At 38.3% G+C, this 27,057-nt stretch overlaps 1 protein-coding gene across 2 annotated transcripts; it reads left to right on the plus strand.

Moving 5' to 3' along the window:
• The first annotated feature begins 681 nt into the window (after positions 1-681).
• Positions 682-27,057, plus strand: LOC141578918 (ankyrin repeat domain-containing protein 26-like). 2 transcript variants are annotated; one of them, XM_074372968.1, is made up of 13 exons: positions 682-724; positions 2,579-2,652; positions 3,144-3,285; positions 5,435-5,645; positions 6,808-6,991; positions 7,841-7,978; positions 9,420-9,932; positions 11,411-11,563; positions 17,925-18,290; positions 18,870-19,060; positions 20,654-20,864; positions 25,572-25,617; positions 26,779-27,057. In XM_074372968.1, the coding sequence occupies exons 1-12, from the start codon at positions 697-699 to the stop codon at positions 25,581-25,583; spliced, it is 2,223 nt and encodes a 740-aa protein (XP_074229069.1). In that variant the 5' UTR covers positions 682-696; the 3' UTR covers positions 25,584-25,617; positions 26,779-27,057. The 2 variants fall into 2 exon arrangements, with proteins under 2 accessions (XP_074229069.1, XP_074229070.1); XM_074372969.1 differs by having other exon boundaries at positions 2,582-2,652.

Below are 27,057 nucleotides of genomic sequence, written 5' to 3' on the forward strand. Positions count from 1 at the left end.
ATACTTGTAGTCTAATGGTGTCAGTCGCATGGAAGATGTGCTGTTGCACTTTACCGTCAGCTTTCACATTTGTCTTCTTGGAGCCGTGACTTGTTCCTCTGATTAAAGATCGCTTTTCTCCTCCTCAGGCAGCATGTTCACACTGGTACATGTGCACGTTTCTAGTTTATAAAGTCATTTGAAACATAATCGTACTTTTGAGATCTTACCTGCATGTTTTGTTAAACCTATATTCCTGCTCTTTATTCAGTGTCTATAACGGATTCCTATTTCTGCCTTGTTGCTGTCCTAACTGCCCCTGAAAAACAAAACACCGAAACCTAACGTGTTCATTTCCAAAGCAAGCATGAGGATTGCCCTCAGTACTAACTGCATGACTGGATAGTTGGCTTTCATATTTACTTATAATTGATTATGTGTCCCTTTTGGCTTTTAGATTCTACTGAAAAGTATCCTCACCTGAAGGTAAAAACTTTTATACTTTTATCTTGAATTTTTTTTTTTTAATGAGGGTACTGGGAATTTAGCCTAGGACCTCATACACTGCTAAGCAGGCACTCTGCCACTGAGCTAGACCCTCCCCCCTTGAATTATTACTACAGATTGTATCAAATGTACATTATTAATCGGTTTGTTTCAAAAACCATTCAGCCTGCAGTTGGAGTGAAAGATTCTGTTCCTAAAAAAACAGGAGCAATGAAGAATTTTCAAAGATTCAAATCAGGTAAATTTTGCAATACAAATTTAACTCTGAAATGAAGTACAGTGTTCTTCTTCCTAACTCCTTTTGCTTTTTCAAATTTAATTGAAAGATGACATAAGTAAGGCAGATGTTATGATCGGTATCCATGTTTGAAAAATATATATAAGCATAAGAAATAGATTTTTAAAATGTCAGCTTTGACTCGGATGTTTCTATTGATGTCGGGAGACACTAAAGTGCTCAGTTTGGAGTCCGTATACTTCTCGGGGATTCTGAGAGATTGATTATTTGGTTCTAAGATTTTTCCAGTTTTAAAATGCTTAATTGAATTCTGACCTTTACGTAGGGTAAACCTTCACTTGCTAACATGTCAGTCATATTTCACTTTAATGATTTCATCGAGTGCTATCACATTGCTGATATTTATTTATTTCTGTACTTATTTATTAATGGAGGTCCTAGGGATTGAACCCAGAACCTTGTACATGCTCAGCATGTGCTCTACCACTGAGCTATTTCCCTAGCCCAAAGATCTTAAGCCAACTGGATGTTTTGATTAGGAGAGTGTGTGTGTGGTGTCTTTGATTATTAAAAATGATGGAAGTTATTAGTCCTACCTTAGTATTTGGTAGACATGATCTTTTCAAAAATAATCCTAAAAGTTTTGGGGTTTAGGATATTTTTTATACTATGAAAAATTATTGAGAATTCTGAAGAACTTTTAAGTGGGTTATATCTATTGATGTTTAGTATATTAGAAAATGAAACTGAAAGATTTAAAAAACAAGCACACAGAAACATTGCGTTAGCCATTAGAGCTATAATGTTATCACATGTCATGTATCTGGAAACCTCCACTGCACACTTAACGGAGAATGAGAATGAAAATAGTGTTCAGTATTATTGTGAAATTAGTTTTGACCTCCTGGACTTCCTAGATGGAGGGGACTTGGGGCTTCAGGGCTTCTCGGATGGCACCTGAGAACTGCTGTTTTAAACAGGGCTCATGGATGTGAAACCAGTGATATAATCAGAGCTGTAGTAATAAGTCATACAATATTTTTTCTGCTCCTATAGTTTTATCTTTTCTTTCCTTACCTGTAGAATTAGTGTCGTATTTACAAAAGATTCTCAGTTATCTCCTATAGTAGTGACTACAAGCTATAAACTCAAAGTTTTTCTAATAAATACTGTTTATTCAAAGATACTTTTAAGAGTTTGTCCTCTGCAGCAGAGGAGCAAAGAGGATAGACATGTAAAGAAATAGTTTAGAGTTCAGCTGGTGAAGACACACTAGAAAAATCTGTGAAGTACCAAGGTAACTCCAAGGAAAGAGATCCCTGTGTCTCTGCAGAAAGAGAGCTGCAATCAAGGAGGACTTCACAGAGCAGGCTGAGTCTTCAAAGACGAAAAAGAACTTGTCAGAACAATAGAGGGAAACGTTCAGATAAAGGAAAGATAAAAGCATAAAAAGTAACAGTAATTTTGGAAAGCATGAATAACATTGCTCTTGAAGCTTGGTATGTTGTTAAAAAGGTACTGTTAGGAGGTATAGAAGGTGACTTTGTATATTTCTAGTGTATTTTTAAATTTTGTTTTATTTCTTTGTTTTGTTCATGTCTGGTGAATCAATTTGTGAGTGAAACTTTGAGATGTTTGTATGCCTTTAATCTGGTAACATCTAGTATTTCCCAAATAGTTTGTTGAAATTTTAAATAATTAGAAGTATTTCTTAAAGAAGTAAATATCCAGCTAAAGATTAAGCTTAATTTAAACTGTCAATTGATGAAATGTGTTTTATGTTTTTATAAAGATGATGCCTTTTATCTAGCTGTTCTAAGTAGTGAATTTTAACTAAGCATATTCATTTTTCAGCAGACCTAGACTTAGAAAGCACATCTGAGGAAGAGCAAGAAAGACTTGATGGAAGTGAAAATAACCACTCACAGGTATGTAAAAATGTAAATTTAAATTTCTTGTTTAATACTGTTTTTTGTGCTTTGATAACACAGTTGAAAAGAAATTGCCTTTCAAACTAGACTTTTAGAGTCAATAAATAATTATTTAATATCTAGTTTTTAATAGCATTTTATCTAGTCACAAAACTTAAAGTATTGTTAGGATCTATAATAATTTATAGTTAAATTTTTTCCTTGGAATTGAGGCAAAAAACCTTCCTGAATATTGTTTTCCTGTAGTAAAAAAAAATTATAAAAGATAGAGAGGAAAAACAGAAAATCCTCCTTTGTTGTAGAAACGTTTACTTTAAAATCATTTAGAAACACTACTGATAAAGTTAGCCTTTTGACAGAAATCAGTTCTTTCGAGAAGTGTCTGTGTTTTTGCTCTCATAAAAAGATGGATATCGATCACCTCTGTACACTGAGCGTATTTTATAACAATGTTGGAGACACTGTGAAATAGCATTATTTATTTGTAGGTCAAAGAGCAGATGAATTCTCTGGATGGCCTCGATGACTTACCTCGGTCACCGGGGACAGCTTCCGAGGATTGCGAGTCGCTTTCCCCTAATTATAAGAACACCCTGAGGCTAATCGAGCGACTTAGCCCGGAGAGTAAAGGTAGGACCCCCGTGTGGCTACACAGCCTTTCTAAGTGTCTCGCGGTAACGTGTGCACACCTAGTGCCGCCCAGGGAACGCGGCTCCGTTACAGTCCCCTGCGTCTCAGGAACCTGCTCTGTGTTAAAGCAGAAGCAGACGTGTTGTGCGCTGCCAGCCAGGGGCTGTGACCGTTCCCTCTCCCTGTGCTTTCTGTTGACTCTGCTGCTCCTACGCCTTCACCCAAGGTCAGGGTATCACTACTTCCCTCCTAGAACGCTGAAATCACCTCAGGACTTTCTTCTGCACCGTTCCACCTCCTGGGACCTTGGTCTACACCGCAACCATGATTACTAGACAGTTTTTAAAATTCAGGTCTTTGTTACCTCCTTGCCTAAAATCCATCTCCTGCCACTCGTAGCTCCATGGTTAAAGGCCACAGTCCTCTGGCTTCGTCTTGTTTCCTTTTATTACCCTTCTTTCCACATGAATTTTAGAATCAGCTTGTCAATGCTAAAAAAAAAGTCTGCTAGTGTCCTGGAAATGAGATGTAGATTATGTTGAATCTGTAGATTAATTTGGGGAGAATTGACTTCTTAACAAAATGAAATTTTTAATCCCGAACAAAGTTTATTTCTCCATTTATATAGGTCTTCCTTGATTTTCTCAGCAATATTTTAGAGTTTTTAGTGTCTGGGTGTTTCCGTCTTTTATGAGTTTACCTGTATTTCTTATTTTTCAGTGAGATTATAAGTAGTATATTTTTATTTATTTGTTTTAAAATAATATATTTTAAATTTTAGTTTCTGATGATAGAAATACAGTTGATTTCTGTATAGTGACTCTCTGCCCTCCAACCTGGCTGAACCCATTGTTAGTTCTAGTAGTGTTTTTATGGATTCTCTCAGATTTTCTAAATAACCAGAGGTGGTCCAGCTTTTTCTTCTTTAAACTACTGTGTTACTAAGGATAGTTCACATTTAAGACTTGCAGCCAATAAATACATTCTCTGTCACAGCTAATCAGCTCTGTCACCGTTGCAACAAGAGTAGCCATAGACAATACACAAGTTAATGGACGTGGCTGTATTTCAGTAAAAGTTTATTTACCAAAGCAAGCAACCCAGCCCACAGGTTGGAGTTAGCTGACTCGCACCATGTAGTCATATTCCCCGCTGATTAGCAGATAGTTTTACCTCTTCATTTCCCATCCAGATGCCTTTTGGTTCTTTATTTTGCCTGATTGCACTGGCTCCAGTACAGTGCTGATTAGAAGGAGTAAGAGAAGCCACTCCTATCCGGTTCCTCACCTTCTGGGAAAAGCATTCCGTTTTTCACCGTTGCGTATGGTGCCAGCTGTCGGCTTAGCACGGATCTTTGTCATAGTGAAGACGTTCCCTTGGTTCCCAGTTTGCTGGAAGTTTTTATCAGGAATAGATGTTGAGGTTTGGCAAGTGCCTCTTTTTATCCACTGACACGATCATATGGTTTCTTTTTTAGTTTGTTAATATGATGAATAACATAGATTTTTACGTGTTAAAACAGCCCTGCATTCCTGGGATACACCCGACTTGGTCACGATGAATTATCCTGTGTTGTTGGATTTAATTCGCTAATGTTTTGTTTAGAAATTTTACCTCCATTTTCACGACATTAGTTTTCTTTCTTGTAATATCTTTGTCTGGTTTTGGATTCAGGGTAATGTGAGTTTCATAGAATGAGGACATATTTCTTCCTCTTCATTTTTTGAGGAGAATTTGTGTAGAATTGGTATTAAATTTTCCTAAAATATTTGGAAGAATTCACCAGTGTAACCATTGGGACTGGAATTTTCTTTGTCATAAGGTCTTTAAATAGGACTTTTGTTTTGGTTTTTAAGATGTAGGGGTTTTTGGCTTATTTGTTCTTTCTTAAGTGAGCTTTTGTAATTCCTCTCTTTCAAGGAATTTTACCCACTTCATCTGAATTGTCAAATTTATTTGCATAATGTTCATAATATTACCTTGTGATTCTTTTAACATCTGCAGAGCTTAGACGAATGTCTTCCATGTTATAGATGCTCAATATCCATTTGTTCAATGTATGGATGAATGAATGTGAAAATGCACAGTCCTTTATACACAAAAATTATTCATATATTTTGTTTCTATTTTTGTTTTCTTCCTAATGCAGATCCTGATAGGTTATTGAAAATTCAGGATCCAGTTGATTCATTCCGATCAATAGAACTTAAAGAATCTGACTGCACACAACTTAGAGGAAAACTTAAAGAAATGGAAAAGAAGGTGAACTGGCTACACACAGAGCTGCTGAAAACAAGAGAAGCAAAATCACAGTTAAAACTTCAAAATGTGGAGTGGGAACGAGAGGTCCGCCATATGAGGTACTGAATTTCTTGGTTTTAAAGAAATATTTGAACTCTTTATATTTACTTTAATACTGTAGGTATATAGGAGAAGTCATAATTGCTAACTTCCCTTTTGGGATTTTACAGGGGAGAAAATTTCATTAATATTGTGGAATGTGAGACTCTTGGAAATAACACAGCAATATATATATACAATATATATATCCTCATTCTATATTTCTGTAAAAAAAATTCTTTGATCTTTATCTGTCAAGTGTTCTCCAGAAAGTTTATATTACTTTACATTCCCACTTGCAGAATTATGAAATGACCATTTTTCTCAAGGCAGAAACTTTCAAAAAATTTATGCAGTTTGATTCTTAACATATGAATGGATGGACTAAAAAGTAAAGTGGAAAGTGATTACTGGTTAGTTTATTCAGCATCGCTCTCATACAGAGATAAGATTAGTTCAAAGGTCTATGCTGAAAGCGTGGATTACTCTTTATTTTTTAATTACTTACTATGGATCCTGCCTTGTACCAAAAGGGATTTAAAAATGATTTACTAAATAAATAATATTCAACAAGGTAAGTTCAAAGTGTTGCGAAAGAAGAAACAAAGTGTAGGGCATCAGGGAGTAGAGTCCCCAGCCTCGCCTTGGATTATGCTAATTAGCGGGTCTGTGTTCTGGAAAAGGCACCTGCGGTTGTTATCTTCCCCTGGAGATCATGTAGGAGTCCCTGTAATACTTCAGGAAGTTGAAATTTTATCTCTCATGAACTTATAAACTTGTTTCTAAATAGCAACTTCTCTTTTAACTAGTAACTAATTTCTCTGTCCCAATGAAGGAGTAACTTATGACTATGTGGGGAAAAGAGGGTAATTTTCAATTCAAACCTTAGTGAATAATTGCAAAATTTCTTTCCTACACTATTGACCAGAGTTACTCTTGATTGGAACTCAGTAGCATTTTGTCTTTTTATTGCTACTTTTCAAACATGTGTGTGTGTGTGTGTGTATCTTTATGAAGAGATTGAAGTGAGGAATTTAAAATGTGAGACTTAGAAATGAAAAAAAAATTGAGAACATAGAAATTCCATTAGGGTAATAAATCAGCATGTGAAGAACCAGATCATAAAATGAACTTTTTATTTTCTAACAAAATAAATTTTAAGGTAAGCATATTTCACTGCAGATTCACATTAGAACAAGAAACAAAGAAGAAGAAAAATGCTTATACATTATATGAAAAACCTGAGGATGATTTAAAAAGAAAAGAGAAACAAGACAATGAGCAAGTTTTCCTGAAGCAACAGATTGAAAGCACTGCCCGAGCACTAGAATGCAAACCGAAGGGCGTAAGGAATAAACCAAATCAGGTAAATTAATCTTAACGTGAAAGTTTCATATCTCTAACACTGTTTCATCAATATTATTTATAATATTCTTCTGAATGAATCTATATTTGCATTTAAAACAAATAAAAGTTATCTCATCCTAGATATGAACTATGACATTTAGAGCTTAATTTACTAATTTCTTGGTGTTCTTGGCATCTAACAGATGCTCTGTGTCTTTTCTGAATGAAGGAATGGAAGTTAAATTGAGCTTAATCATTAACATAAGGTTTGACAGTTTTGGTCCGTTCAACAAAATAACAAGTCTAATTCAAATCCATGTGTTAATTTTGGCTTTTTGAAGTTAAAATCCAGGTTAAATCGCCTTGAGACTATGATGGAACTGGTTAAATGCCTTATAAAGAAATTTTCTTTCACTGGGATTTCAAAATTTGTAGATACTGACAGGCATATGCAGAATAGATAAGCCAGATTATACTGTATAGCACAGGGAAATATATGCAAGATCTTGTGGTAGCTCACAACAAAAAACAGTCACAATGAATATATATATGTTCATGTACAACTGAAAACTTGTGCTCTACACTGGAATTTGACACAACATTGTTAAATGACTATAACTCAATTTCAAAAGTGTTAAAAAAGTTTTTCTTTCATGACACTACATCCCTTGTGTTTTTGCTCTGTGATAAATTTAGCTGTCATGTATATTAGAATTTGAGTTATTTATATGCATTAAAGGTCCCTGTGCTTAAAAAGGCTACTTCTTTTTAACAGGTTTAAAAAAATTTTTTAAAGATTCCCCTCCTAAGCTTTTTTTGACTTTTTTTCATGGTATAAAACCCAAAACCTAATGTAATATGTCTCCAGGTTTTAGAAGAGCGAAATGACGCTGAGAGACAACGTTCTCGAGTGCAGAATGCCAGAGTAATACAAGATGACATCCTGGCCCATCATCTTTCCCAACAAAAGGAGGCAGAAAAGGCTAATAAGGAAATGAATGCTGAGGTATTTTCTTTAGTCATCTTCAAACGTGTGTGTATGAATTTGTATACTTACATAGTTTAAAAACCAATACTGTAGGTACAGAAAGTATAGAGGGTTTTAAAAGCCTATATATGTAAATATATTTTCTGGAGGTTTCATTTCCGGTCCATTGGATAAAGCAATATTTTGAATTCAAGTCCACTTGCCGGCAACAGTGACGTAGTGACATTCACAATGGCCTCATCCAAGGAGAGGCTGTTAATATTGCCCATAGGAATCGATGAACTTTCCATTATCTCAAAACTGTTGCTACTAACGGCAGGCATTCTAGTTTCTGGCAGTGATCTCACTCCTTTGATAGACGAATGGAGAGGTAACTTCATCATTTCCACTGATGGTAAGGAGGGAAAAGCGCAGCCAGTTCAGAAACCGTAGTTTGGGTGTCATTCTCCTACGTCTGATGAAAAGGAACGCTCTGCTCCATGTGGTATCCGATTTCAGTACAAGGAGATTTCGAATATAGTGATAGATATGCCGTACTCTGTACTGAGTGATAATTTATTGATCAGTATTTTATTTTTAATAAAGCAGTTCACTGTATTTCCCTGCTATTTCACATCCATTACTGTTATAAACACCATGAAGAAGAAATCAAAATTATTGCAGAAGCAAATAGTCTCCTGATTTTCTACGAAGAGCTCTGTAAATTTGACCTTGTTGACCTTTAGTGTGTTCACCATTAGGGAAGTAGAAGGCTTCTGTTGTGTTTATGTATTTATCTTAGAGAAGTAGCTTTGGTTTGGTGTAAGTGTCAGAGAGTCAGAAGCCCTGGGGGAAACCCTGCAGCTTGCTTGTGTTTTCAACCCTTTATTCCAGAATTGTCACAGCTAAATGAGTTAACTGATGTTTGTAGATGTGCTTAGAACAGTGCTTAGATTTATCATTTATCCGTAGATGTAATTCTTATAACTCACTCTAAAAATGATAGAAAGGGAGAATATTTATGGAATATTCTCAGGAAAGAAGTTTTTAGGAAATCTAACCTGGCCCAATTTATACAGAGCTAAGGCTCTTACTTTGGGGGTAGCTGTAAAGGTAAGATGTCAGATATAATTTTTAAGTGTAGTCAGATTTATTCATTTTTTTTAAGCCTTTTGGGTTTGTTGTATTTCAGAGAAAGAAAGGCCTTTCCGATTCTGAGCTTCTTAAACATCCTTTTGTGGTTTCTTTTTTACTTTCATGGATTCACTGTCTTTCATTAAATTTTTGAACTTTGGGGATTTCTGGTTGTTTAAAGTTTGAGATTTGTATCCACCTTAAGTTTTTCCAGTTGGATACCCAGTTACTGCAAACTTTTTGTTGTATAAACTTAGAGATTAGTCTTTCACTTCCAAGGAAATTATGATATGTCAGTTTATTGCGTACAGTTCAAAGAGTAAGAGATGAGGGGTTTCACTTACAGGACACGATGGATTTTAAGCTGTCTGACCCAAAAGATAGCAGCGAGGTGCTTCCTCAGCAACTTCCTGAAGCTGAACGTCAATTCCGTGGCCCAGAAATTGAGCTCCATCCCAGGAAAGATGCTCTTAGACCAAAGACGTTGTTATTAGAATGCGTGCATAGAGACCGAGGCCAAGCCCAGCGTTCAAACAAGGAAACTGAACCCTTGTCTCAGAGCAAACAAGTGGAATTCAGCAAATACACTGGGAAGCAGGCGTTCTTGAAGGAGACAGTATGTAAACTACAGAGTGAAAACACGTTGCTTCGACAGCGACTGGAAGTTGCTCAAAATGAAGGCAGAAGCGAAGAGACAATACTTAATGCCCCACAGCTGTTTCTGGATCACATGGGAAAACTTGAAGCCATGAGCAGACGAGTTCTGATGCTGGAGGAAGGAAACAAGGAGTTAATCGATGAATGCAGATGTTTAAAGCACAGACTGTGTCAGTATGAAACAGACAGAGCAGAAATGGAAGTAAGTACCCAGAAAGGGAACCAATTGTCAGACTTCCTCAAAGAAAATTCAAAGTAGTATCTGATGAAAGCTGAACGTTGAAACTAGTTGAATATGAGAAATGTGCGGTCTATAAATATATACACTGTAAAGCAGCCTAAAGGCATTTCTTGTATCCAGCAAACAAAAATTAGACCTGAGAGGTGCTTTACTTTGAGTAAAGATGCCGTGTCACCTGAAATTCTAAGAGATTAAGCTATAAGTTGTTGACAGATGCAGCCAGGTCTTAGTAATTTATACTGCCCAAATCATTTTAATCTTTCTGTCACCACATTTTAGTATCGTGAAGCAGATAAATGAAATGCTGAGAACTAAAATGAGTATTTTGAAATTAAGATTCAGTTGTGTGAACAAATGAGTAAAGAAACAAAAAAAAAAAAAAAAAAAAGAGAGAGAGAGAGAAAGAGAGAAAAGATTCAATTGTGTGGATTACCTTGACAGTTAAATCCAGATTTCCCAGATGAACTGATGTGTAAATGCTGTATCTTGCAGTACTTATCCTTCAGTACCTTTTCATACATTGTTCGTTGATATAACTTTATTTTTATTCATGTAAATTGGAATTAAATTTATAAATACTTCCATCTCAAATCATGTATTGTTATGACCTCTCCACTCCTTAAAGACATCTACTTTTCATTCAGTCATAATTTGGGACAAATGTAATTTTTAGCAAAATTGTGTTTGACTTAGTCTCCCCTGTTGTATTTATAATTTACTTTGAACATTTTTTCAAATAATGTGCTCACAGTTCTCATTGCAAGGCTCAGTTACTGTCATTTGGATCTAAGTTTGTCCAGTACAGAGGAACTGGAGCGCTCTGTGATGTTCGAGTTTGGCACTGGGGTCCCATTTTCAGACTGAGGAGGAGCAGCCAGAGTCCTGAGTGGCAGGAAGGGAGTGAGTGGGAGGGGTGGGGGGAGCCGTAGGAGCTGCAGTCCAGGAGGCAAGGGAGGCCAGGTTGTCTCGGGTCCCCAAAGGCCACTGGAATAACCTCGCTTTTATTGTGAGATGGGAGTCTATTGGAAGGCTTTAAACACCAGATTGAATATGTGAAGAACTCTGAACTTAAGCCTCTAGTGAGAAAGAGGGAGAATGTTCCACAGTGTGGAATTTACCACCACTCATCCCACCCACACACCCCTTTCTGTTTGAGACTTCAGTGGGGGTAAAGCTTGGCCACTTCCTGGGAGGGGCAGGGAATGGCTGGTGGGGCTGCATCCATCGTCTAAGTTAACTTACTGTTGGTAAGGCAGGAGGGTCACGCTTTCTGTGTCTTTAATGGAACTCAGTAGAAAGGAATGTGTGCCTGTGAGGAAAAGAAGGCGAATTGATGTCTGTGGGGATAGTTCTTAAAGTCCATTTGTTGGAGTTATATATTATTAATGTAACTTAATGATAAGGTGACTTAAAATTCAGTAACAGAGTTATCTCTTTAGGCCCATATGAGACAGCTTCAACAAGAACTGACTGACACCCGAAAGAAAGTGTCCATGTTGGAAGCGTCCCTGGAGGTGACAGCACATCATAAGACTAATTCAGAAAACAAGAGACGGGATGGAGAGAGGAAGTCACATCAAACTGCGAATCCAGTACGTATGAAATTCAGCACGTCGGCCGTGAGTGTGCAGCGCAGAGTGTTGCAGGACACTAGCTTTTCAGGGACAGCTTTCTTTTGCATCTTCCTTATAATTTCACTTTTATTATCTTTATAATGCACTTGTTTCTTAAACTTGGACTTTCATTCTGCCATTCTTTATTTTTTTCTTATAATATTTACCCTTAGAGAAGTTGAGAATTATACCTCTTTCCTCACAGAAGTTAACTTTCTTTTTCCTATTAAACAGTATTTGTTAGTGATCTCTCACCACAATGAGGCAAGCTAGATCAAATCAGAGGATAATGTTTCATGGAATGTTCCAGAAAATTGTCATGTCTCATCTTCACTTTTGTGAATGGATATCGAATCTGTGTGTATTTATTTCATGGATTTCAGAATGCCTTGTGCAGAAAGGTCATTATACAAACCAGTTGAAGTTAGGCATTGCCTTCATTTTCTCTTCATTTTAGACATGTTGTCAATGCACGGAGAAATTCAGATCACATCTGTACACCCAAAATAGAGAATTAAGAAAATTGTCTAGATCCTGCCTTTGGATTTTTTTTTTTTAACTTTGTTCAAATATAATTCACATATTATAAGGGGATTGCATAACTCAAGTGGTAGAGTGCATGCTTAGCATACACAAGGTCCTGGGTTCGATCCCCTGTACCTCCTCTAAAAATAAATAAGTAAAACTTAATTACTTCCCTCCACCAAAAAAGAAAAAAATTCACGTATCATATAATTCGCCCATTTAGGATGCATAGTTAGTATCTCCTAGTATATTCAGAGATGTGCAGCTGTCACCACAATCAATTTTAGAACATCCCCATCACCCCAAAAAGAAATCCTGCATCCCTTGTCCATCACCCCCGGCACCACAGCCCCCCCATCCCCTGGCAACCACCAGTCTGACTTCTGTCTCTATAGATGTGCCTGCTCTGGGTGTTTCCCAGGAATGGAATCACATGCTGTGTGGTCCTTCATGATTAGCTTTTTTCATTTGACAAAACGTCTTCAAGGTTCATCCATGTTACAGCGCTTGTCAGTGTTTCCATTTCTGTTTATTGTTGAACAGTACTCGGTTGTGGGGCTAAACCATTTACCCATCCATCAGTTGATGGACCTTTGGGTTGCCTCTGCTTTTTGGCTATTGCTAATAATGCTGTGAACATTTCTGTCCAAGTTTGGGTGTAAACATGTTTCCATTTCTTTGGGGAACAGACTTAAGGATGGAAATGCTGTCAAATGGGTCATATGGTAACTCTGTTTAACCTCTTGAGGACCTGCCATGCTGTTTTCCAGAGTGGCTGCACCATCTAACATTTTTATCCAAAGTGTATAATTCTCCCAATTTCTATGCATTCCTGTCACCACTGTCCACCAGCTCTCCTGCTAGGTGTGAGCTGGCATCTCATTGTGGCTGTGATTTGCATTTTTCTGATGACTGAGAATGTTGGGGATGTTTTCATGTGTTTATCCATTTGTGTATCTTCTTTGAAGACCTGTCTGTTTAGGTTTTTGCCCATTTTCAAATTGGGTTGTCTTTTTATGATTGAATTGTCAGAGTTCTTTTGTATCCTGGGTGCAATTCTTTGATCAGAAGTAGGATTTTCAAGTATTTCCTCCTGTTCAGGAGCTTGCCTTCTTACCTTCTTGACGGTGTCTTTTGAAGAGTAGAAGTTTTTAATATTGATGAAGTTCAGTTAATCTATTTCTGTCTTTTACTGTCCTAAGAAACAAGTGCCAGATCCAGTCATGAAGACACACCCCTGTGTTTTCTTCTAAGAATTTTGTAGTTTTAGCTTTTTCATTTTGAGTTAATTTTTTATATATTGTATGAGGTAGAGGTCGAATTTTGTTCTTTTGCATGTGGATATCCAGTTGTCCCAGTACCATTTGTTAAAAAGACTATTATTGTCTCATTCAGTTATTTGACACTCGTATTGAAAAGCAATTGACCGTAAATGTGAGGGTTTCTTTTAGATTGTCAGTGGTGATGCATTGATGTATGTCTGTCCTATGCCAGTACCAATTCAGATGTTCTGAGAACTCTTTCCGAGTCTTCTTGCATATTTCCAGTTGTTTTACATAATAATAAAAAGTCAGTGTCACGGAATGTCTGTAACTCTACTTCTGTGGAGATTTGCTGCTTCGTGAAGGGGCCTGTGGCCAGCTTATGGCTTGCTGACTCTGTGACATGACAGAAAGTAGGCTTGCAAAGGTAAAGTCCATCCCTTCCCCCCCATTCAGACCTTTAGTTTCTCACCCAGTGCCTCCCACTTCACTCCAGTTTCCATCAAATCATGGTCACGGGATCTGCTGACTCAGTCTGCAATATACTTCATTATGTTGCATTCATTATAATTCATAGACTCATCCATAGATTTCAGTATCTAGAGGCAAAAGGTTAAGCCTGGAAAAGATTAAATCAACCTTCCTCTTTGGAAACCTCTCTAATCCATCCTCTTGCCGTTCACGATGAAGTCCTCTTTTGGCTTGGTTCTTGTGTGTAACACTGGTGCCGATCTTGTTCTTGGTGTACATCCTGCATCCTCAGCTCCCTGTGTCTACCTCCTTTTACTTAAAAGGAGAGGCGCCTAGCTGTATTCTATAGCTTAATGCATAATTAATGAAATAAATATTTCATCCCATCCAAGGAAAATTTTCCAAGAGTACAGCTGTTAAAAATTAGATAATATTCAATCAGTTTATCAGAAACAGATAACAGATTAGTAATTTGAATTTCAAAAGTTCAAAGCCAATCTCTGATATGGAGAAGCATCGTGCTACAACATGAAGCTGAGACAATCTTACCTTCCCTTCCCAACAAGCTTTTAAGTAAGGTAAAGGAAAAATTGTATTTAATTTAAATACTGCGAAAGGACATTACATTTATGGTTCCATAATATTTTATTTTGTCTCTGAGGAAAGGAAAATGAAGAGTGAGTGCTAGATTAATACGTTCTCAAAGCTGCCTGTCTCTTAGAATTTCAGTTAATTGAAATGAGGTAAAAAGGCTGATTTTGGTAAACTGACTCTTTCTATTTGTTTTTCAATTATTAGACTTCAAATCCTGTGTCTCCTTGCTCACCAGTCTTCCTTAACCTCAAAGTTGAGGGGAAACTGTGAAATACATGCCTGTTTGTAAGGAGCTGTAATGGGATGGAGCTCTAAAGTATCTTCCCTCTCGCTAGTTCTGAGGTCTTTCTTTCAGTTATCTGCTGCTTCTCATCAGTACTTTGTCATTAATAAGTTAATCTCAATGTTTGTTACATTCCAGTTTATAGGAGACCAATTTCTACTATATTCAAGTTACATTTCTTACTGTCTTTTTTCATCCACTTTTGTGCTTATCTGTTTTTGCCTAACAAACTCCTCAAAGTTCAGTGGCTTAAATAAGCATTTATTTTGTTCACAACCTGCACTTAGGAAAAGTGTGGCCAAGACAGCTGGCCTGTATTCCTCTCAGCTTCAGGTGGGGCAGCTCGAAGGCGGGGGGCTGGAATCACGTGAAGGTTCACCCATTGATGTCTGATGGTTGATGTGGGTGGTGGGCTGTGGCTTAGGTCGGTCGGGAAGGTGGACCCCCTCCCCTGGAACACGTAAGCTGTCTCTGTGGCCTGAGCTTGCCCACCTGAGACTGGGTTCCAGGGTTAAGAGCGAGGCAGAAGCTGAATTGCCTTTTGAAACTGAGCCCTGCAGTTCACTCGGTGGGACTTTCACTGTTTTCTGTTCATTAGGAGCAAGTCACTTAAGGTTGGCCCATATTCTACCTTTTTTATGGAATTTAATTTTGAAAATTTATGGAGACACTCAAAAACCAGCATAATCTACTCACTAGCCACAACGTTTTCTTACTGCTTCCACACGAGAAATCCACTTATCCCCACTCAGTCCCCAAGCAGGTCTCGGTCGCTGTGGTGTTAGGCTCAGGCTCCAGTCCAGGGCCTTACTTTCCCATCTTCCCCAGGTCCAGGTGGGGCTGAGGTTCCTGGTCATGGTGGTTCTGGAGTACAGCCCTTGGGAACAATCCCCTCAGTGCTGAGGCTTGAGGATAAGGAGACACGGTTTATACGCCGCCACACACCCGACATTCTGCTGAACTGCTAAGGATTCCCTCACTCACAGGTGGAAGGTGGGAGGCACACTGGCCCGTAGCAGTTCTGAAGTGCAGCCCGATGCTGCCGGCTCTTTGATTAGGACTTAGTCCTAACCCTGGGAGGTGTTCTCCTTCGCCGCCCTCTCTGAGCTCTTGGTTCTGTCCCTTTCATGAGCAGTGACCTGCGTTTGCAGCTGAGTGGTTCTCTCAAGCCAGCTTCCTCCTCGTAGACCTTCTAAGAAAAACCCAAAGGCCTCTTCCCGTTTTGCACTGTCTTGTCTCTTTCAGTCCAAGCTAGCAAGCAGTAGTTTTGCTACCACAGTTCTCTTTAAAACTTTGAGTTTCCTGTGAATTTTATTGGGGTTCCTGCCATTGGAAAAGCTATTCTCACGTCTTTTTGAGATAAACTCTTCACCTTGGGCTTCCTGTGAAACTGTTGTGGGACCGTGCCTTTGAAATTCTTACGCTTTTAAGATCTTTAAAGGAATTTGAGGCAGCACGTTAAACCTTTCCAAGGTCTTAACAAAGTCTTGGCTTCATCTTTAGACTGTTTTCCTGGCAGCACCCTAGATTTGATCTTCACCCGGAAGCCATTTCTCTGCTTACCCATTATGTGACAATTGGGCGTGTGGAGATGCTTTAAATGGGATACAGATATTTGAACCCAGTGAGTCCTGGTTCCTTTCTATTTAATAATCTTTTTGCTTGTTTTAGCTTATCTCTCTCATCAATTTTACTTTCAGCTGTTCGGTAGCAAGAGTCCCGTTCCCTCCGGTTTCAGTGTCATTTTCTTCCCTGGCCTAGAATCCTTCACTCTCAGCCCTTCAAGGGCCCTCAGGCTTCCACTAACAGTCTCGTGGACACTTTGGGCTTTCACTCTTACTCTTCTCTACATCTGTTCAGGTTTCACCTACCTCCAGGTGCAAAGGCATCCCCACAGTTTGGGTTCTTTTCTAATGGTTGTGCCCCATTTTTAATATCAATATCTGTGCCAGTGATTTATTGCTAATAATTTATATAATAAACTGCCTCAAAACCTGGTGACTCCAAACAGCATTTGCTTGGTTCCCAAATCTGGGTTTAGACAAGGCTCAGTGGAGCCAGCTCATTTCTTCTCCACTTGGCATCAAGCGGGCACTAGCATAATCTAAAGGCTTGTTCATGCACATGTCTGGAAGTTGTAGCTGGCTTTGGTTGAGGACATTCCCTGGGGTCATCAGCTGGGACAGCTGTGTGTACAAAGACTCAGTAGGTGGCCTGGGCTTCACAACGTGGTGGCTGGGTTCTAAGGGTGAGCATCCCTATGGAGTGAAAGTCAGAGGCCATTTAGCCTTAGAAACCATACAGCGGTGCCCCTGCATTCTGTCCCCTGGAAACCAGTTAACTGAGGCCAGTACATACTTCAGGGGAGGGAATTTCGCAGGGGAAGTGCCAAGGAATTTGTAGAGATGTTTTACAACCACCACCTCCGCCTGCCTAGTCTCAGCAAATAATCCTTCTATCTGAAGGAAAGCAGTTCTTCCCAATTCAGTGTCACTGAAATTCCAGCAAGATTTTTTGTTTGTTTTTGTTAAGTATGTTCTCTTGTTTTGTGGAGAGCCACAAAGGATTACAAGAATTAAGGCTTTTTTTGTGTGTTTAGAAAAATGTATCGGTCATCTTACTAAACCACTACACTAGGAGATGGATTTCTCCTTAACTCTGTGAATCATTCATTGCTCCTTGGCATGCAATTCAAACTAGCATAAAATATTTGTAGTTCAGAGAAAGGCTTATGGCATTAGAATCCATATTTGTAAGATGTATTAATTGCAGTCTTTTTTTCAAAGTCTTGTTTTGGGAGGCATTTATGAATTCAGCCATAAATAACTCAATATGATCTCCCTAAACTTTAAAAATCATGAAGAGTTGAGACTTGGGGAAGGAAGGGATAAGAGACTTTCTACTAAGAGGTGACTTGTAGTCATTTTATGTAGGAAAGACATGAAACAACTACAGAAAATAAGATTGTAAAATCAAGTACAAATGTATAACAAAGATGATGAAAATAAACAGTATATTTTTGTGACTCTTGGTGGTTTGAACTTTTTTTCTTGATTTTCTGAGTAATTTGTGTTTCTCCATTCCACAAGGTAGATATGCCACTTTATTGTAACTGAATTTATTTCAACCTTTGATGCTGGGTTAGAGTTAGGCTGTTCTCAGTCTGCTAATATCATTACCAAACAATTTTATCTTTTTCATGCAGAATGCTGATCTTCCAGCAAAAGAGGAGTCTACATCTTCAGTAGTTCTCCATCTGAGTGCAGAAACTCAGCTTCTTCTAAAGGAGTTGTTACCTGTGAAAGAGATGCAAAGGAAATGTGAAGCACTAGAGGAGGAGAAGAAGAAGTTGGAGGAAGAAGCAGTAAACCTGAGACGTCACCTCGCAATGAACCCAGTGGAACGCAGCCAAGTGGAGCATTACAAACGGGAGCCCGGAGAGCAAGCAAGACGGGATGCAGTAGAAGCACTGAAAGAGCTCAGGCTGGCTGTGCAGCACAGACAGGAAACTGAAGAGCAAGCAAGACATGATGTAGTAGAGAAACTAAAAGAAATCAGCCAGTTTTTACAGGTGAGACACTGATCTGTAACTTGCTCTAACTCACTTTGCTGAGAATTACAGTTCTGATGTGTACATTTTATGTGTTTCCTCTACTTCCCATATAGCAGTTGGTTTTGTAGATTTCTGGAAGGAAGGCCGCATTTGTTACTCCCTTTAAATAATTCAGTTTCCATCATCACTATCACTAAATTGATCTTTCAGAACAATTCTCACTAGAGAATCATTTTTAAGACCAATTGGTGTAAGTCAAGACTACTAGGAGGAGAAGAATATATTGTGATGTAAATACTGTGCCACACTCGGGGATTGCTCTTAAGTTGTATTGTTCAACTTTTAAAATTTTAAATTCATCCTTTTATTCTTTGAACTATCACATTACATGAGTACTAATATAAGAGTGATTCAACTTTAATTTTGTAATTCAGATTTAATTCACTTGACATTGATGATAAGTAGTTTAACATTCAGCTTTTTTCTCACACTTAAAATTGCTCTCTGAGTCATTGACTCAAAACTAAAGGGAACAAATAGACTGTAATTACTGAGGTTATAATTATTTTTAAAGTTGTACCTTTTAATTTGCTTTAGGCACAAGCAGGATTTCAAGAAAACGTGTTGACAGAGTATAAGCGTGCTTCAGTTAGTCAAACGGAACCCAGAGTTAAAGATCTGGAGCCTGAACTTAAAAGTGATTGTAATGAAAACAAATTGGAAAAATACAAACAACTATACCTGCAAGAGCTAGAAAATAGAAAGTCTTTGGCAAGTGAACTTACCTCGTAAGTCAAAACGTAGAATTATAGAAAATAACTCCGGTCATTAATATGCCTCTAAGGCATAATTCTTACTGAGCCAGGTTCATGAGGTGAGCAGCAAGTGAAAACTAACTAGATAGTGTAATTTGGGGAAATGATGTTAGCAAATGATCTCCCCTTTAAAATGTCAGTCCAGGGCAGTTTGCATCTCCCTGCCTTTTGTTGCTTTTACACGACTTTTTTTTTTATATTTGCATATATTTAACCTGATCTAGTCTTTAAGCTAGGGGTTTTGCAAACTTTGTAATTTAGACAGCCATATTATCACAAATTTCTAGCTGGAATTCCCATAAATAGAAATGTTAATGAGTTTAAAATTGACTGTGTTTTGGAAGAGCACAATGTAAACCCAAGGGGCCCATGCTGGTGTTTGGTGGATTTACTTTCTTGATTGTGATATTTGGTGTCACCGCTCGTGGGCACCCTGAGACGAAGTACTGTACCCTTCTAAGTTTGTCTCCGCTATACAAAGGCATGCTTGGGGAATAGGGGGAACTTCACATAGGGGTGAAGGGCAGCATAGTGGTTCACAAAGTGGCTAAGAAGAATGTGGTGGCCTGCCCGAGGGGGTGTGTGGGAGATAGAAAGGGCGGGTCCCACCTCCGGTGCCTGACTAGCAGTGTTACAAGCTACAGGTCTCCCCGCTATCCAAAAGTAGAGCGTTCCTATGAAAGTTGTCAATGTAAAGCAAAGAGGCAGTTACCTTAGGACACATCTTGCTGGTGGATGCATGAAATAAATATGCATAAAGCACAGGCGCTCACGGACACAGTCCTAAGTCGTGGCGGCGTGATGCCGGGACACTGAGTGTGGTTCTGCGGAAGGAGCTCGGTGGGGCCCCTCTCGCTGCTCGGGGCGCTCGTTGCCCCTCTGATGGCTCGGGCTAAAACAAACACCCAGCGCTATTCTGGCTTTTTGCTTTTTTCCCATAAAAGTGAAAATCCGCTTGAGAGTTTGTTTGATTATGGAAAACAGGTGCTGATGTAGGCCTCTGGTAAAAGCGAAGTACCAAAGTGAGCTTTGGGAAATTGGGGGACACTTGAAATTGCCCCTGGCGCTGTCGGAGTTCTTTCCCACCATCGACTGTGCCGCCTGGTGCCCCCCAGAGGTGGTGGCTCTAAACTGTTGCTCAGTGCCGCATGCTTCCTTTCTCCCAGGTAATGAGTGAAATGTGTATATAAGGGGGGTGAAAGCAAATGCTTGAAAATGGCTTTGAGGAATGGTTTATCTTTTATTTCTAAACTGGTTTACTGAGGGTGAGTATGTCTAGATGCAGCCGGTGCAGAAGGCAGTGGGGGTCCTCTGTAGGGGCGTCTCCATCTCTGACTCTCCCCACTTTGAAGTACTTGTTAGTTAAGCGCCCCCCCCAGGCACGTACGTCCTTCTTTAGGACAGTTTTAAACTGTAATTGTTTACAGTAGGTCTTCGCTGACGTATTTTTGGTGTTAAAACGCAGTTTAATGGGACAATCTGTTTACTATTATAGCAACTTAAAAAATACACATCACTTAGGAAGAAAATGAAATGAATGAAATCTGTGTTTTGCGATCCTCGCAGGGTTAATGAGAGGCTGGCCGAGGTGAGCACTAAGCTTCTGCTGGAGAGACAGCACAAGAGCTCTTTCCCAGGCTTTGTTCCTGCAAGGCCTGTTGGCGCACCGCCTTCTGCTGCTGGTACTAGCGTGGAGGCCAAAAGGAGTCCTACTCGAAGAAGGCGCTTCAGGACTTTTTCCGACCCTTCAACTAACTTGAGCGTTCCCTTGTTCCGGGTTAGTTATATTATCTTTTTTTCCTTGGGTTTCAGATTTCTGATACAATTCTTGTTTTTAATTTGATGAAATTCTGAGTTGTTTCTTTGACTGATGCACACTAAGTAGAAGCCATAGTTAATTGTGCTAATAAAGAAAGGAGACAAATTTTATAATTTTTTAAAGTCCCTGGACTTGTAGTTTTCAAGAGATACCTGTCATTAACTTTATTCAATAGATGCAACTAAACTGACAAATGTTAAATTTCTTAAAAAGCTCCATTTTAAATTCTATTTTAGAAGTTAAGCATTAGTGCCAAATAACTAGAGATCCACTTTCCATCGATTGGCTTAGTTTCTGATTGATTTCGTTTTGGCATTGGTTGATAGTAATTTTCAAGTTTTCCTGCAGCCCAGTTTTTCTACCCCTAAGCATAAGTAAATGATTGGCATTGAGCTACTTAACCACATGCGGATGCTTTTTAGGTAAAGGAATCCAAGATAAATTCTTTTTATGAATTCAATAAACTAGTAACACTAAAAATATTAAGTTCCATTTTTAAGTTTAAAATTTTTATCATTTTCTTCTGTAAGAGTACATCCTTAATTGCTATTTTACTTCTAGCATTGTTATTTTAATTGTTATAAAATGTCTTACTGAGCAGTTGTAGAACATTTCTAAATACGTAGTCAAGGAAAGCAAATACTTCAATTTTTAACAAGAAGTTCACTTATGTCTGTGTCTTGCCCTCACCTGCAGGAATGCCGAGGTTTCAACGATAGTGAGTCTTTAAATTACAACCAGTTTTCATTGTGTATCGTTGTTAAAATAGCCATTTAAAGCGGTGTGCGTTGGTTTATGGTTTGATGGTGTTTTCATGATCTTCTTGATGCAGAGAAGGGTAACACGGGCCCTTGTTATGTGAGGTCTCAACCCATTTCTTCTCACTTGGCTTCGTGTCATAATAAATCAAAGAAGAATAAAGCTCAGGTTTCGTAGACAGTGTTGTGGGTAAATTGAGTCTAAGTGCTTCAGAGTCATGAAACCGGACTGCGTGGTGTTAAAAAAAAAAAAATGCATGGCTAACACTTCTGCCAGTGGCTAAGCATGATGCAAACTCGAAATGTTTTCATTAGTTGTCACCAAAAAATCGACATTGTGTCACTTTGCAGGATGATGGTGGAAGAGTGTGAGTGCAAAAGCAATGCAAGAGAAAGCTCCTGAGGACAGTTTTCTCCTTTAATGTTTTTTGGGGAAAGAGGTGTCTATGTTTTAGTACTTCTAGATACACTGGAAAATGATTTATTTTAACCTCAGTGTTGTAGTTCCGAGGTACACGTAGTTCTGTGGGGCCGTGGGGTCGAATCATGCTAGGTTTAGCAGGGAGGTTAACAAGTCCCGCTCTGTCCGGGTGCAGAGAAACGTCTCCCTCAGCACTGCCGGGCGCCTCACAGGAGTTACTGTACATTTACTGCTTACAGATTTCTTAGTCAGACTTAGAGAAAGAAGGTGCCTTGTGGAATTGCTAGGGATGTAATTATTTCTGCTGGGAAAACATAAATGCTATGAGAGGTGTGAACATACTGTTTAAAATGACAGGAAGGGATGGGTTTTTGCATGGGGCTTAACAAAACAACAGACTTCCACAGCTTTTCAGCTATGGTTCTAGAAAGCAAAATGTTAAAAATGGCATTGCGGTTGAATTTAACATTCTCCTTTATGTGCAAGGTTTTAACATTTTGGACTGTTCCTACTGTGAAGTTCCAGCCTTCTCAGCATTTTTTTCTAACTTGACAGAAGTGCTGCTCTAAGTCTGTGACTTCAGTCGTGCTGGTTGTCGAAGCAAGTTTTTTCCAGTTCATAACACTTGGGTTTATTGCCTCTCTTACCACTGAATGAAGTATAGCCTTGTCACGTGACATCGTTGTAGCGGTGACAGATGGACCCCATATGTGTTTTGCTGATTTTTACCCTCAGATTTCACATTCTAGTTTATTTCTGGGCTGTTTTGTCCTACATGTCAGAAGCAATTTTACAATTTTACTCAATTGTGTTATTTAATTATATTACTATAAAATGCAAAAAGTTAAAATTAGCCTGAGCAGATATATCACTGTTAGATTTTCTTGCACATAGAATTTTTTTCTGAGAACTGAAAACTTAAAAATGGATTCCAGACAGTATTATAACAGACAAAATTTCTCTGTTTTAAAGATTATTTTGTGTTCAAGAGTGTTTTAGTATTGGTATGCCTAACGTGAATCATGGCCACAATAGTTAATAAATGTCCTTCAGATCTATTTTAAATAGGAAGACTAAATTTTACACTCATTGATTTTGGACTTTTGGTGTATTACTGACACTTTCAAACATTTTCTAATGATTTATTTAAGTAACTTAAATTTCTCAAGTGTCCATTCAGTTTAGCAGCCCTTTTTCTAAATGGAATTATAGCAGTGCACCAGAGCTAAAACGATTAACATTCCTAAGACTTTAACTTTTGACATGACACAGCACTGCGTCTCAGCAGAATCTGGTCATGTTTCTTTTAAAAGAAGTCTTCCAAGGCAGGGCACATCCACTGTGAATTTTAATTCTAATCAAACTATCACAGTAGTTAAGCTCACTTCTCATAAGGCAGAGGCAGAGTTCAGTAACCTTGTTTCTGCTATCAGCTCTTTGCCCTGTGGACTCCCTCCTGCCCTCATTTCATTTTGTCTGAATGGACAAATGAGGAAGCGTGCTATCTTTTGAAAGACAATCACTCAACTTCTTCCAGTTCTTTTTCTTTCATTCACTTTTTTCTCTGTACTTAATTTTTTAGCTCCTTGATCAACAAATACTTTCTCATTTCCTTTCTCTGCAGCAAAATACATGCATTTAATAGTTACAAACTGACAAGTGTCATTTCCTTCATACATTAACCTATTTACAACAGGATAATGAATCAAAGCAGTTAAATGACTTGATTTTATTTCATTTGTGGAATTGTACTTATGTTTATTACATTTAAAATAAGAATGGTACCAAATTTTAACTGAAAAGTATCAATAATCTGAGAACATATTCACTTTGGAAATGAAGGTGTGTGTATACGTGTGTGGCAAGTGTGTTTTTATCAAATTGATCTCGGAAAGAGAGGGCAGCATTATCTTCCAGCCTGTGACCTCAGTTTTGACCTCAATCCTGCAGTGTCCCCAGTGGGACCTTCCATTTCTATGGGACATAGTCTGCAAACTGCCAGTTAGGAGAGAATGCTCCTAATTAAAAACCATTAGAATTAAAACTTGCTGATACATTGTCTTCCTGTGTATAATTTTCTCACCTTTCTGTGTTTTTGTTAAATGGAAAAGTTTAAGTAAAGCTGCAGGTTCCTTCTCCTTATTAATGTTGGACTTCAGACCACTTCCACCATCTGGACATGGGGGTCCTCACCTAGAAATAAACATAAAGGTCCCAGAAATACCTATTTAGGAAAATAGCTTTGCAGAGGAAAAGATAGTAATCTTACATTCAGCTCATGTGAAAGTGTGATCTACATTTTGCATAGTGTTTATTAACGGTTATATGAATTTATTTCAGTAAAGTCTTCTCCCTTCATCTGTTAGGCATTTTTCACTTCACAGGACCCAGCTGGCACTGTTGTCATGTTGTTGATGGCAGAAGGCCTCTGTAGAATGCTCTTGTCAGACAGTGTTACGGAAAACAGTCTCTGAAAATACTGGCAAATGGTAGTCCCAAATTTTGTCTTTGCACCTAACATTTACAAAGGCCTCGGCTCTCGTGTCGCTGTTACCACCGCAGTGTTTATTATGTCTGGTGGACTAGTTTAGACCCTGTTTAGTGAGCGGGTGACTTTTATAAGAAAGGTTTTTAAAAGAGCACTGTAGGTGGGGACTTTTGCAGTTTGAAATGTCCCCACACATTTCATAATTAAATACCTAACTAATTAAGTCAAGTTTCAAAAAGTTGGCCCTAATTTCTAGAATGGAAACAAAGTTACATTTAAAGAATTACGTATTGTTTTCCGTATTTCTAACTCTAGGAATTTGTGAATCAGAATCCAACTTTTGTAACTGTCGCTAGTCTCTCCTTTTCTTTTCTTCAAGCAGATTTTCTGATATAAATATTTTAGTCATATACAGAGAGCAAAATACATTTGCTTAACTTGTTTGCCAGTAGAATTTTCACTTGACATTATAACAGAACACTTTTCTACATTTTATGCATCTGCAATTCTGTGCTAAAAACTTTAGCAAGAACAGACCTTAAAATTAAAAGTGCAGGAATGGAAATCTCATTTTAAGGAAAAATCCATTAAGGTTAAAAAAACCTAAACTTTTATAAAGGGCAGTTTTTCTGAGAACTGCAGAGTAATGCATTCAGTGTAGAACATGACTTGAATTGTTTAAACTCTTTGTGCTAATAAGATCGGGCATCGCCCTCTGAGATTTTGTGTATCCGACTGGGCAGTGTTTATTGTGCTTTCCATCAGGGGAATCTAAATAGCCTTTCATATATATGTTCTGTATTATCTAAAATGAAAGTAAGTTAGAATTTATTTTATTTTAGTCCTGTGATTATTTTTTCTATTTAAGCAATCCTCAAGTAAGGTCAAGTCTCTAAAAGTATTTATTTAAAGGCCACATATCATAAGCTAGCTGTCATTCCTATGATAGTGTTTCATATTTAACTTACACATTAAAAATAATATTTGACTTATTTCAGATGCGGAAGTAGTTGGAGAATAATACAGATAAAGAATTAAAAGAAGGTATGTTACCAACATTTCTGAATTAAATTTAGACATTGATTTCCGAAATACACTGTAAACAGTAAATGGCATCTCTTTCTATTGTTTGAATAACAGATACTATGTTAAATTTTTTTGTTACACATATCTAATGAAAAATGTGAAAGCACAATTTCATTCATAATGATAAGTGTACTTATTCCTCATTTATTCATCATGATCCATAGCTTTAAAAAAAATCTCAGGAAGTCTGTGTTCTCTGTTTCTGGCTGTGCCCTTCCTCTTCTGCTGTCCCCGTGGGCCTGTCACCTGCACACGGACCTGTTCTCAGAAAGCATGGAGGTCATCAGCTTCTCGAGTTTGGTAGTGACTGAGGCCAAAAACCCAGACTCAAGCAATCACAGTTCATGTACCTGTCCCCTGGTGGATGACAATTAATTTCCTGTCATTCACTTTGTCAGGGGTTAACATTTTGCCCTCAGGAAAAATTCCAAATTCCTTAGCTTGGAAGAAAAACACCCACATCGATCTGGCTCTTGCCAAAGGCTTCAGCCGTATGTCTTTACTCCCCTGCTCTGCCCCTGTTCTCCAGCGGCTGGTCAGACTGCGTCCGGCTCCGCGGGCGCCCCACCTGCCTCTGCTCTGTGTGTTTGCTTCTTGCCTCTCCCTCCCACACTTTCTCCTCCTCCTTCGGGTATCTGCTTACACGTCACGGCCACCAAAGAGGGGACAGTATTGACACAAAGCTGGACGTCCCTTCTGAGTGTTCCAACTGTGCCCTCTTTTATACCTGTCATGGCATTTATGTCTCTGTACCGAAATTGCCGGTTTATCTAGTTTTCCAGCTTACGGTACATGATTTTTCAGGGTGGGCTTTGTCATCTTCATCTTGTGATTCCAGTGCTTGTCACAGTGACTTAGTACATGGTTGCCGAGTAAATGAATGAAGAATGAGAAAACCGGGGGCTCTGATCCTTAGCCACAGGAGCAGTTAATTCAACATGCAGCCCTGGGCAAAGTCTAGAGTAGTAATCTTGTATTTTGTGTTGTAATCGTGTGTAGGTATTTTTCGTTCTTCTTAAAACTTAGAAGAGTCTCAGCTTTTCTTAAAAAATAAACTGACATTTAGTTACCTATGAAGTATTTTAAGTAAAGAATCTAATTCTTTCATTTTCTTTCCAGCTACTACTGAACTTGGATCTAAGTCCTAGAGACTCTCTCACAGCCTTGATGGACGAATCAAGTCTAAGTCCAGATCTGGTTTTGAAAGCACGTGAAGAATATGTGGAGATTTTGAAGAATAATTATATGATGTGCAAGATAAATAGTAAACATTTACCTGCTGGGCTGTTTGCTTAACATTTTATTTACTTTCCATTATGTAAGATACTGACCCTGTTTATTAAGGGAAAATACTCTTGCATTCTATGGGCATGATTAAAATTGATGTAGTATTTTAAA

This window comes from Camelus bactrianus, chromosome 10 (genome assembly GCF_048773025.1).
Source record: "Camelus bactrianus isolate YW-2024 breed Bactrian camel chromosome 10, ASM4877302v1, whole genome shotgun sequence".
Classification (NCBI taxonomy): Eukaryota; Metazoa; Chordata; class Mammalia; order Artiodactyla; family Camelidae; genus Camelus; species Camelus bactrianus.

Coding starts and splice junctions, on each gene's coding strand:
- LOC141578918 (XM_074372968.1), top strand. CDS start 697: ATGAAGAATTTTCAAAGATTCAAATCAG. Junction 11,564..17,924: donor CACATCAAACTGCGAATCCA/GTACGTATGAAA, acceptor TTTTTCATGCAG/AATGCTGATCTTCCAGCAAA. Junction 19,061..20,653: donor TTGGCAAGTGAACTTACCTC/GTAAGTCAAAAC, acceptor CGATCCTCGCAG/GGTTAATGAGAGGCTGGCCG.